Source organism: Xyrauchen texanus, chromosome 16 (genome assembly GCF_025860055.1).
Source record: "Xyrauchen texanus isolate HMW12.3.18 chromosome 16, RBS_HiC_50CHRs, whole genome shotgun sequence".
In the NCBI taxonomy this organism is placed as follows: domain Eukaryota; kingdom Metazoa; phylum Chordata; class Actinopteri; order Cypriniformes; family Catostomidae; genus Xyrauchen; species Xyrauchen texanus.
Genome location: NC_068291.1, coordinates 3,379,774 through 3,392,939, shown reverse-complemented (window position 1 = coordinate 3,392,939; position 13,166 = coordinate 3,379,774). Strand labels below are relative to the sequence as shown.

The 13,166-nt window shown below is 38.3% G+C and overlaps 1 protein-coding gene across 1 annotated transcript in view; it reads left to right on the top strand.

The window, feature by feature from the left end:
• Positions 1-13,166, top strand: part of aqr (aquarius intron-binding spliceosomal factor) — a 79,198-nt gene that overhangs the window by 39,658 nt on the left and 26,374 nt on the right. Inside the window, exons 23-26 of the mRNA XM_052146200.1 lie at positions 483-593; positions 2,558-2,667; positions 3,473-3,608; positions 10,475-10,684. Coding sequence (XP_052002160.1) covers positions 483-593; positions 2,558-2,667; positions 3,473-3,608; positions 10,475-10,684 — 567 coding nt within the window. The remainder of the gene's footprint in view (positions 1-482; positions 594-2,557; positions 2,668-3,472; positions 3,609-10,474; positions 10,685-13,166) is intronic.

Here is a 13,166-nt window from a genome sequence, read left to right as displayed (position 1 = left end):
ACTGGTTGGTGACGTAGATGCATGACGCTGTTAATGGAATAGTTTATTTAAAGTGATTATTTCGCTTCAGAAGATTTTGGATGCATGTTTCTATGTGTGAGTGCAATTGTTTTTTTTTGTTGTTGTCATTTTTGAATCTAGATGTTATTGTTCATGGATAGTGCTCATTTAACTTCTAAATCACATAAATTCTCACTTAAATTCACAATTAATCGGTTACTCGTTTTTATGTATTAGAGTACTTATCTACAAAATGAATCGAAATGCCCAGTCCTAAATCTCTCACTGCCATAACTCATCATCCTCTTTATAACAGCTTTTATCTATAAGATGTTTTAACGCTCTTTTTAAAATAATGTTTGAGAGAGAAAAAAAAAACCTGTTTTAATTGTATTAGTTAACCCTGACTGGGAAAGCTGAATTGATTTTAGTTTTTCTTGATATAGTTCATCAAATCATCTACTGTGTTCTTTGCACTGTAGGTTGTTGGTCCTCCAGGAACAGGAAAAACAGATGTGGCTGTTCAGATCATCTCTAACTTGTACCACAATTTTCCCGAGCAGAGGACACTGATTGTCACACACTCTAATCAGGTACCATCATAATCTACATGACGATCACAAAACTCTAAAAAAGAGGTTAGCATCAAAATGAGCTCTTAAAGGAATAGCTCACCTGAAATGAAAACTGTCATCATTTTCTCACCTCTTGTCCTTTTTCAACCTGTATATCTTCTGCAAACCACAAAAGGAAATAATTGAATGTCTCGTTGGCTGAATTCAATACAATGATAAAACATAGTGTCATAAACGTGGTGCATTTGACTTTTCTGAGAGCAAATGATCACTTTGTATGATGACCTTAATTGAAAATGTTATTCCCTTTTAAATCAAATCATTAATAACCTGCTGTACATAAACCATGCTGAAATCCAATATGGCAGCAATGTGGATAACATTTACCTTGGGCTGCAAATAACGATTATTTTAATAATCGATTATTCTTCGATTATTTCTTCGATTAATCAGATAAACTGACTGCATGCAATACATTGTGTATTAAAAAGTTTTAAAATATATATTTCCCTATATAATATACTGTATATAATGTGTACATTGAATATTTGGGTTATTTTTAAATATTTAAGCATCTGGAACCTTTAGAAACTTAATTTATTCAAGTTATAATATTCTCACTGTATCATGAGTAGATTTCTGAGTTGGGACTGTGCTTGTAATAAAAGTTTGTTTCCTACTCCATAAATGTTGTTTTCCTTTCATCAGGCTTTTAATAATGTGGAGCAGGTGATGGGTTTTTAGATGCTTTCAGAGGTTGTGCTAAAAATAATCCATAATTTTGACAAAATGGGAAGATTAAAGAACTAAAAACATGGATGACTGACAAGCGTGAGTTCGGAGAAACAGAAAAGTTTTGTTTATGAAATTTGAAAAGGCAAAAGTTTATATCAGTGCATCTATAGCAAACTTCACTTATTGTTCAATAGCATCAATCAAATTTACACCAATTGTAAAGCACTTTTAGTTGTTTTAATTTATTTTATTTCCTTCAAGATTTCCTGCTGGTAAGAAAAAAATACTCTGTTTTATTTATATAGTGAACAAAAATGATAGGCCTTTTATAAGAAACTTTGTTAACTAAAGTTGCCCCGCACGCCCCTGACTTCCATCTGGCACACTTGTCTATGAAGTTAGCCCCACTGTAGGCCTATTACACAGAGTTCCCATGGGTCCTTAACCCTGTAAAGCCTGACATGAAAGAATTGTCAGAATTTATTTATTTTTTGGATTTTGGACATTTTTCTTTTTTTTTTTTGTTATATTTTAGCATATTTAGCGCATGTAAAGAACAGAACGCAAGATAAATATCAGTACATTTGATTTGGCGGCCTGAAATTCTGCATGGGTGGCCGTCGGTAAAAGTTCAGTTATCGATAATCATTTCATTGTCAATAATTTTCATTATTGATTGTTAGTGATTTTATCGATTAGTTGTTGTAGTAAGACATTTTGTAGTAACCACATTGAAACTTGTGCATGACCAAATGTCACATCGTGTCACAAGAACCAATTAGAGAAGCTCATTCATCATGGCATGCGTGGTTGGATGAGAACGGCACATGAGCTTCTTTCTTAGAGCTCATGAATGGGAATAGATGTTAAGATTTTCATTGAAAAATTACTTAAATTTTGAGTTGCCTCTCACTGTTATCTATCGTTTGTCTTCAGAAGACTTGGAATGTGACACACGAGTCATATGAACTGCTTTTATGACATTTTGGGTCCTTGTAAGCTTTAAAGGTAGACACTATAGACGCAGTTTTCATTGAAATCTCTTGTTTTGTGTTAAGAATAAGAAAGTACATCATACAGGTTTGCAACAACATGAGGGTGAATAAATTATGCATTTTCATTATTGGGTGGTGTTACTATGCTTCAAAAGGACACATGCATCCTTTAGTCCTTTTCTGAATTCCTGAAATATTTTGAATTGTGTAATGCATTCTTGTCGTACAAACATCTGTATTTGTGTTGGCCAGGCTCTGAATCAGCTGTTTGAGAAGATCATGGCTCTAGACATCGATGAACGCCATCTTCTGCGTTTGGGTCATGGAGAAGAGGAGCTGGAAACGGAGAAAGATTTCAGCAGGTTAAATTTAGTGCTCTTAAACTCACTAGCTCACCACGCAACATTTGTAGACATCATAGTTGCGCCTAGTAGATTGTTTAAACATTTTGGGAACGTCCCTACTACTACTAAAATTGCTTTTTAGCTTAAAAGAGTTTCCATTAAACACTATAAAAGTAATCCATGTAACTGGTGTCTCATATTCTAAGTCTTCTGAAGGCATATGATAGATTTTGGTAAGAAACAACCCATAATGTTATTTCACAGAGAAAATCGTATTAGAATTTTTAAAATTTTTATTCCCTTTTCTCCCAATTTGGAATGCCCAATTCCCATTATTTAGTAGGTCCTTGTGGTGGCGCAGTTACTCACCTCAATCCGGGCGGAGGAGGACATGTCTCAGTTGCCTCCGCTTCTGAGACCGTCAATCCGCGCATCTTATCATGTGACTTGTTGTGCATGACGCGGAGACTCAGCATGTGGTGGTTCATGCTACTCTCTGCGATCCACGCTCAACTCACCACACGCCCCATTGAGAGCGAGAACCACTATTCACGACCACGAGGAGGTTACCCTATGTGACTCTCCCCTCCCTAGCAACCGGGCCAATTTGGTTGCTTAGGAGACCTGGCTGGAGTCACTCCGCACACCCTGAATTAGAATTAGCGACTCCAGGGGTGGCAGTCAGCATCAATACTCGCTGAGATACCCAGACCCCTTCACAGAGGAAATCTTGTCTGTTGCCATAACTCTCACGAGTGCTTGAGAGAAGCTCGTACTCAGTGGTTCATTCAGCTTAATGAATTCTCTCGTCTTCTGTGTTCAGGTATGGAAGAGTGAACTATGTTCTATCTCGGCGTCTGGAGCTCCTGCGCGAGGTGGCTCGTCTACAGGAGAGTCTGGATGTTCCTGGAGATGTGTCCTACACCTGTGAGACTGCCGGACACTTCTACCTCTATCAGGTACTCTGTGATAACCCAGTTAATATGGTCTACACATACACCCTTCTTCTGCTCTCCTGCTTACTTCTGGCTGTGTGATTTCTGAAGATGGCACAGGAGGTGGTAATGGCTGCTCAAACATAAACATGCTTTTAGACTTCATCAGCGCCTTTTTAAAATTGGCATTACAGACAATATTAGAGGCGGGCAATTCTCTGTGCAGTTTAACTGTTCGTGAGCTGGATAGTCTGGAAAAAACTGTTCCTGTGCCTGACTGTTCTGGTGCTCAGAGCTCTGAAGCGCCGGCCAGAAGGCAACAGTTCAAAAAGGTAGTGGGCAGGGTGAGTGGTGTCCAGAGTGATTTTACCAGCCTTTTTCCTCACTCTGGAAGTGTACAGTTCTTGAAGGGGGGCAGTGGGCAACCAATAATCCTCTCAGCAGTCCGAACTGTCCTCTGTAGTCTTCTGATGTCTGATTTTGTAGCTTCACTAAACTAGACAGTTATTGAAGTGCAGAGGACAGACTCCATGACTGCTGAGTATAACTGGATCAGCAGCGCCTGTGGCAGGTTGAACTTCCTCAGCTGGCGAAGGAAGTACAACCTCCGCTGGGCCGTTTTCACAATCGAGTCAATATCATATCAATATCATTTCTATTATTGATACTGTTAGTGGAATTACAGATGAAAATGGTTACCTATAATGTATTACGGCTCGGTTATATTTGCTTGTAAAGTGTGTAAGACCTAAACAGTCTTATAAGTCAGTGTGCATGCATACACAGCATATAAGAGTGACCTGGAAGATGCAGTGTTTTTATACATATAAGCATGTCATGTTGCTCAGTGAGGATTATTTCAAGATCTATGCACCTTTTCTTTGTGTTTTGCCTCGTTTTAATTTCCTGTAAGTACCGATATGCCATTTTCATGTATATGTAATTAGCAAAAATAATGTGTACTCTCGTTCCATCTCTGATATATTTTTTTTACATTGTTAATATATATGTATAAATTAAAGATCGACCAATAGTTTAATTTGATGTTACTGATAACTAAAGTGGTGGAAATGGCCGATAAACAATTAATTCGCTGATATTTTTTAGAATGTTAAAAACTTTCTTGTAACGGGCTCAAACATAGACATTCAACAAGTGTCCAAAATAAATAAAATCCAAATAATAAATGAAACATTTGAAGCAAATCGTGGGACTATGAACAAGCAATACACCCATTTCAGGACTCTTATTTTGTAATGATGGAGACTTGGCTCTGGAGTGGAACAATATGGTTATCTCAGGATTCGGTTCAATTTACGATATGAGGTTCATGATTCAATATCATTTTGATTCTATATAACACTTAAATGACAACATACAGTCCCTGACAAAAGTCTTGTTGCTTATCTATTTTGTAGAAACACCTGCTATTAACCTGACTTTTAATTAATCAATTGGTGTTAGAAATAGCTCATATGAAAAGCTAAAACCCTCCCAAATGATGAGTAATGCACTGAAATAAATTAGTTTCACTGAAAAAAGATTTATCATTTAAACAAGACAGAAAGGTCAAATTTTGGCAAGACAAAAGTTTTGTCGCCTATACAGAAATTGAACAAATTTACTGCAAATACAAAAATATGTCAGCAAATTAAGTAGTGGTGCTGTGAGATCCAAATTTAATATCGTGTATGACTTCCATGAGCTTGAAGGACTGCATCCATGTGGTTTGGCAAGGATTCATACAATTTATTGATGAAGTCTTCAGGAATAGCAAAGAAAGCAGTCTTGCATGCCTCCCAGAGTTCATCAATATTCTTTGGTTTCGTCTTCCATGCTTCCTCTTTCATCCTACCCCACATATGCTCAATGATGTTCATGTCTGGTGACTGGGCTGGCCAATCCTGGAGCATCTTGATCTTCTTCGCCTTGAGGAACTTTGATGTGGAGATGGAAGTATGCGATGGAGCACCATCCTGCTGCAGAATTTGGCCTCTTTTATGGTTGGGAATATAAGAGGTAGCTAAGATTTCTTGGTATTTTAGACTATTGATGTTGCCTTCCACCCTGCAGATCTCTCGCACACCCCCATACTGGATGTAACCCCAGACCATGATTTTTCCGCCCACAATTTGTTTTTCTGAGGTCTTGGTTTATTTCTTTTGATTTTCCCATGATGTCAAGCAAAGAGGCACTGAGTTTGAAGGCAGGCCTTAAAATACATCCACAGGTACACCTCAATTTTGGTACACCACCTATCAGAAGCTAATTGTCTAAAGGCTTGACTTCATTTTCTGGAGTTTTCCAAACTGCTTAAAGGCACAGTTAACTTTGTGTATGTAAACATCTGACACACTGGAATTGTGATATAGTCAATTAAAAGTAAAACAATCTGTCTGTAAACAATTGTTGGAAAAATTATTCATTTCTTGCACAAAGTAGATTTCCTTAACGACTTGCCAAAACTATAGTTTGCTGATATTAAATCTGTGGTTAAAAAATGAGTTTCATTGACTTTAACCTAAGTGTATGTAAACTTCTGACTTAAGCTTTTAATAGCATATATATTCACTAGATAAGGATTTTGTATGTATATTCAGTGCCTGTAGAAAGTTGACATACCTTGTGAAAATCCTTATAGTTTGTCACATTAGGCTCGGAAATTTAAATAAATTATATCTAACTTTTTCCAGCTGTACTTGCACCTTCAACATCAAAGTGAAAATAACATGACAATTAAGCTGATTCTGATTCTAAGAGAAACCATTACAAACTAGCTCAGGAACAACCAGTCACCTTCTAGATCACATACCTACCTAATTGGCCCCCACCTGACATCAGTTGTAGTGGTTTTGATTACTTCAGTTCTAAAACCCAGCTGTTCCGTGAGGATTCCTTTACTAGTATTGCATGGTAATGAATTTAAGAAATCACCATGGTTACAAAGGTTCTTCCAAAAGGGCTCTGGGATACAATTGTGGAAAGGCACAGGTTAAAAAAAAAAATATTCAATGGCTTTACCTATCCATCTGAGTACCGTTCAGAGCATTATTAAAATTGGAAAGCACATGGCACCACCAAAATCTTGCCCAGATTGGGCCATTCCTCCAAACTGTTTGGCCGTGCCAGGAGGATATTGATCAGGGAAGCTATCAAGAGGCCAAAGGCAAATTTGAAGGATTTACAGGCCCTTATGGATGAGATTTCAGTCTTTGCATGTGACAACAATCTCCCAAGCTTTACACAAAGCTGGCTTTTATGGCAGGGGGCAAGAAAGAAGCCTCTTCTGGAAAATGTTCCACACTAAGTCTCATTTTCACTTTGTGGAAACAAAACAAATACTTTGATTATTCTGATGTCATGTAGCAAAAGGTTTTATGGTCAGATGAGATAAAAAAAGAAAAAAAGTAATTTTTTTGGACTGAACTCCAAGAGCTATATTTGGAGAAAGCCAAACCAACCAGAACAAATCTGTGGATGGACATGAAGAGAGCAGTCAATCAACACTCACTCCACAATTTGACTGAACTCAAACAATTCCTCAAGGAAGAATGGTCAAATATTCCCCAATCTACACTGGTGGCAAAAGTTTGGAATAATGTTCAGATTTTGCTCTTATGGAAATAAATTGTTACTTCTATTCACCAAAGAGGCATTCAACGGATCACAATGTATAGTCGGGACATTAATGACTTTAAAAATTACAATTTGAAAAACCATGTTCAGAACTTCTTAAACTACTTCAAAGAGTTCTCATCAAAAAATCCTCCACGTGCAGCAATGACAGCTTTGAAGATCCTTGTTATTCAAGCTGTCAGTTTGTCCAGATACTCTGGTTAACAGTGCATGTCAGAGCACAAACCAAGCCTCCATGAGAAACTAAATTATCTGGTCTGATGAAACAAAGATTGAACTCTTTGGCCTGAATGGCAAGCGTCATGTCTGGAGGAAACCAGGCACCGCTCATCACCTGGCCAATACCATCCCTACAGTGAAGGATGGTGGTGGCAGCATCATGCTGTGGGGATGTTTTCAGTGGCAGGAACTGGGAGAGTGGTCAGGATCGAGGGAAAGATGAATGCAGCAATGTACAGAGACATCCTTGATGAAAACCTGCTCCAGAGCGCTCTGGACCTCAGAATTGGGCGAAGGTTCATCTTCCAACAGGACAACGACCCTAAGCACACAGCCAAGATAACAAAGGAGTGTTTACGGGACAACTCTGTAAATGTCCTTGAGTGGCCCAGACTTGAACCCGATTGAACATCTCTGGAGAGATCTGAAAATGGCTGTGCACTGACGCTCCCCATCCATCCTGATGAAGCTTGAGAGGTCCTGCAAAGTAGAATGGGAGAAACTGCCCAAAAATAGGTGTGCCAAGTTTGTAGCATCATACACAAAAATACTTGAGGCTGTAATTGGTGCCATAGGTGCTTCAACAAAGTATTGAGCAAAGGCTGTGAATACTAATGTTCATGTGATTTATTTTTTTATTTTATTTTATTTATTTATTTTTTTTTTTTTTACATTTGTTTATGGGTTATAATTTCAGGCTTTAAGATTTTTGAAAAATATAGAAATATATATATTCCAAAGGGGAATTTTCTATAGGCCCTGTAGATAATTCACCAGATAATTTATTTTTATTTTTATTATTATTCAAAAGATATGAAGTTTGAGCTGATGTACAGTAAAGTCAGAAGTTTACATACACATAGGTTGAAGTCATTAAAAAACCATTTATCCGCTCCACAGATTTCATATCAATAAACTATAGTTTTGGCAAGACGTTTAAGACATCTACTATGTGCATGACACAACAATTGTTTACAGACAGATTGTTTCACTTTTAATTGACTATATCACAATTCCAGTTGGTCAGAATTTTACATACATTAAGTTAACTCTGCCTTTTAAGCAACTTGGAAGATTCCAGAAAATGATGTCAAGCCTTTAGACAATTAGCTTCTGATAGGAGGTGTACTGAATTGGAGGTCCACCTGTGGATGTATTTTAAGGCCTACCTTCAAACTCTTTGCTTGATGATATGGGAAAATCAAAAGAAATCAGCCAAGGCCTCAGAAAATCCAATTGTGGACCTCCACAAGTCTGGTTCATCCTTGGGAGCCATTTTCAAATGCCTGAAGGTACCATGTTCATCTGTACAAACAATAGTACACAAGAATAAACACCATGGGACCACGCAGCCATCAGGCAGGAAGGAGACACATTCTGTCCCCTAGAGATGAATGTAGTTTAGTGCAAAAAGTGCAAATCAATCCCAGAACAACAGCAAAGGACCTTGTGAAGATAGTGGAGGAAATGGGTAGACAAGTATCTATATCCACAGTAAAAGAAGTCCTATATCAACATAACCTGAAAGACTGTTCAGCAAGGAAGAAGCCACTTCTCCAAAACCGCCATAAAAAAGCCAGACTGCAGTTTGCAAGTGCACATGGGGACAAAGATATTACTTTTTTGAGAAATGTCCTCTGGTCTGATGAAACAATTATGGAACTGTTTGGCCATAATGACCCTTGTTATGTTTGGAGGAAAACGGGTGAGGCTTGCAAGCCGAAGAACACCATCCCAACCATGAAGCATGGGGGTGGAAGCATCATGTTGTGGGGGTGCTTTAATGCAGGAGGGACTTCACCAGATACCTAATACTAACAAAATGTATGTAAATTCTGACCTACTGGGAATGTGATGAAAGAAATAAAAGCTGAAATAAATAATTCTCTCTACTATTATTCTGAAATTTCACATTCATAAATAAAGTAGTGATCCTAACTGACCTAATCAAAATAATTAAATTTGCATTGAAGTGAGGATAAAATATGGATGAAAATTGTCAGCCAGTAATTGTTTTCATTTGACCTCTAGAGGCTGCTATTATACTGTAGGACCAAGTTGCTGAAACTGTAGAATCCTCTGGAGGAGGAACATGGAGTACTAAGATTTGTGCTGATAACCGATAGTTCCAAAAAGCAAATGTTTGTGCCGATTTATTGGTAAAACCGATATATAGACTACCTCTAATATAAATGTGTCAGATGAACATCTTTGGCCATTTTGTCATGTCTTATTGTGTTGTAAGTGTCTCACGAAGATGCGGTGTCATGTTAAAAGAACAGAAAATTTTAACCCGATCCCTGATGTTTTTGAACATAAAACATTTCGTGTGTGAACACCCTTTATATGTGCATCTGCAGGTTTTCACATACTGGTAATCACTGTAGTTTGTAAGTGAAACAAATATGATGCTTGTATTCTACGAGAGACCTTTTAAAAGATATATGGATTTATGTGATGTTTTTTCGGAGACCAGTTATGATTATCATATTTCTTTACGTATGAACAGAACATTGTCATCAATTTAAGTAAAAAGCAGTATTATAGAGTTTGTCATATCGGCAATATGTTAAGTCCAGATTTTACGCTGTTTTGTGTCAGTTGTGTTTTTTTTATTAATTTGCTAGCTGCTTCAGGTAAAGGGTTAAAAGCGAGATTTTAACTATTCTATTGAGAAATGAAATGGGAGGAACACAATGATCTGGTCAGGACAGTCTTGTGTTGTATTGTCTATATAAATCTAAATCTACCTGCAGCAGTGCACACACATACTGCTGCTTTCATTTGTATTCAACTCATCACACTCTGTAGTCCAATCCATCACACTGTGGTCCTTAGATTCATATCAGTGTCTCACGGGATCAGTATGGGCCATTAACTGTGATCGTAGAGATTGCATTAAAACTCGTGTAGCACTAATTAAGTGTAGATTGTGACAAGGCTGTTTGTACAGATATGTGCTACTTTACCTCTTAATGAGTTCTGCTCGATAAATCCCCTTCACTGATCATATCTGTCCCTCTCTCATGCTGTAGGTTATGTCTCGCTGGGAGGAGTACATGAGTAAAGTGAAGCCGAAGCCCGATGGAGAGGTGCAGACAGAGGAGGTAGCAACACACTTCCCCTTCCATAAGTACTTCTCCAACGCACCTCAGCCAGTGTTCAAAGGCCAGTCATACCAGGAGGACATGGACATAGCGGAGGGCTGCTACCGGCACATCCGCAAGATCTTTACACAGCTTGAGGTAACTGTGTGTGAGAAAAGAATTGTAATAGTCTCCAAGCAAACCTTACTCTGTTGTATATTCCTCTACTAAAGAGAAAGCAGTCCATAGTATCTTACATAAAGGGAAAGTTAATAATGGGGGAATTTTGTGGATAATCGTTTCAATTTTAAGCTTCAAAATGGATGCAAAAGTATCAAAGTTCTCTTTCAACATTCATTCGGAATCTCATTATGGGAAATGCCCTTGTGTGTGTTAATGATGGAAGCACTTTTAAAGCACCAATCTGTCCAATGACAGACAAGTTACAGTCGTGACCAGGAAGCCCCGCCCTTCCTGATATAAGCCACTGTCACCTGCCTTTACGTCATTCTCTTCCCCTCTTAATTGTTTTCAAGGTGAGCCATTGAGGTACGTCGCTAAAAATATAGACTAATTGTCAGAGAATTTACAAGCACGTTACGGTATCGTCTCTCTCTCCACGTTGCCGACTGTCATAGTTGGTAATATTACTGCACCATCGAGGTGTTTTCCCATTTAGTTGTGATAAGTAAGAGAAGGTGATTTTCTGCCTCGAACTAACACGTTGCGGTGAGTCGGGAGGATAATCACTGGACCATGGCCACCGCAAAACCAAGCGGTTCGAAAGATATGGAATCTTTTCACTTGTGTGCTTGCGGAGCTATGATTTCAGTCAAGGATTCGCACCCTCTGTACATCGCTTGCCTGGAGGTAAAACATGCGCAGACAGCCTTGGCTATTCCTGAGTGCTGCCCGCACTGCATTAAATTCCTGTTAAGGGTTTGTGAAAGGCAAATGCGAGTCTTGGCTGCGGGAAAAGGTGACTGGTAACTTTCTCCGCTCCTGGTGGAAAATGATCACTCAAAACCTGAGTCCAGAAGTTGAGTGGACATTATGGAGGAGGTCTCGCCAAACCTCCCTCCTCTTTTTCAATGTCTCCATCGAGGAGAGACGAGAGGAGGATGACTACGATGTGAGCGATCGCCTTCTCGAGGATGATTAGGAAACTATATGTCTTAGTCTGATCAGACAACATGACAACAGTGGCATACATAAACCGACAAAGGGGCAGAACAAGCTAAATTTGAATTTTTACCTTAAACATCCAAAATTTTAATGCATAGTTTTAGCATTCAAATGTACTTTATTTTTGTATATGTCTCAAGCTGTCAAAGATGTCTCTCTAGTGCATAAATATTTACAAAAATAATTCCAAATAGTCCAGATGGATCCCCCTTTGGTGTTCAGGAATAGTGAGACCTGTCCATCCTGCTCTCTCTCTGTTTTTGAACTGAAGCAGCACTGGGCGGGGCCAAGGGTGTGATGATTTTAAGCAGGCATTTGTTTTTGAGCTGTAGAGGCGGTCATGAATTAATGTACCCCAAATGGCGTAGGGTTGTTGCAGAAGTAGAGAACAAGGCATTCTTGGTTTCAATAAATGCTTTTACTGCATTGAGGATTAAGTTTTGGGTTTTAAAATGTACAGTATGATTTTATTCTAGAAAGACCTCATGTCAAAATATCAAGGAAAATTTGATCCCTTTAAGTGTTGTCCTCTCGATAGCATATGTAGTCCCTGACATAGGACTAATGTTAACAATTAACTGGTGATGCACCATTGTATCAGCTGCCAATATTTATCTGCCAATTTTTAACCAAATTTAACCACTGTCATCTCTGTTGAAAATGCAGAATTTAAAATTGACGGTATATTTATAATTAATTAGTAACACGCTGTAAAAACACTATTTGCCTCAATTTGTAGATTTAAGTTTTGAGACATCAAATGTTCTGTTTTATTAAACGGCAAAACCAGAAGTGCAAAAACGTTTTAGATTATAATAACCTTTTTTTTTTTTTTCATATTAGCAAGTGTTATTAAATGTATTTATTTTTGCTATCTTTTTTTTTGTCTTTTTATTTTCTATTTGAGAATTAATAAAGCTTTTGTTCCTCTTTGTACATTTTTAAAGCAAAATTCCAAAGTAAAATTTGATATTTTGGCCAAATATTTTCATATCGTTGCATCCCTACTATATTTTTTCCTTTCCTGTTTCTCCTTAATTTGGCATGCCCAATTCCCAATGCGTTCTAAGTCCTCGTCTTGTTAAGACCTAGTGCGTGTGGAGGCTTCATGCTATTCTCGCCACTCACCACGCACCCCACAGAGCGAGAACCACATTATAGCAACCACGAGGAGGTTAATGCTACGTGACTCTAACCTCCCTAGCAACCTGGCCAATTGGGTGCTTAGGAAGCCTGTCTGAAGTCACCCAGCATGCCCTGGATTCAAACTTGCGACTCCAGGTGTGGTAATCAGAGTCTTTACATGCTGAGCTACACAGGCCCCATTGCATCCCTACTATCAACTAAAGGCCAAAATGTACTTGCAGTAAACTCGACTTACGACTCTTGCAGCCTACTTTCTCTAGACACGTGGACCGTATGTGTATTTGTGTGTCTCCAGCACATGCGCTGTGTT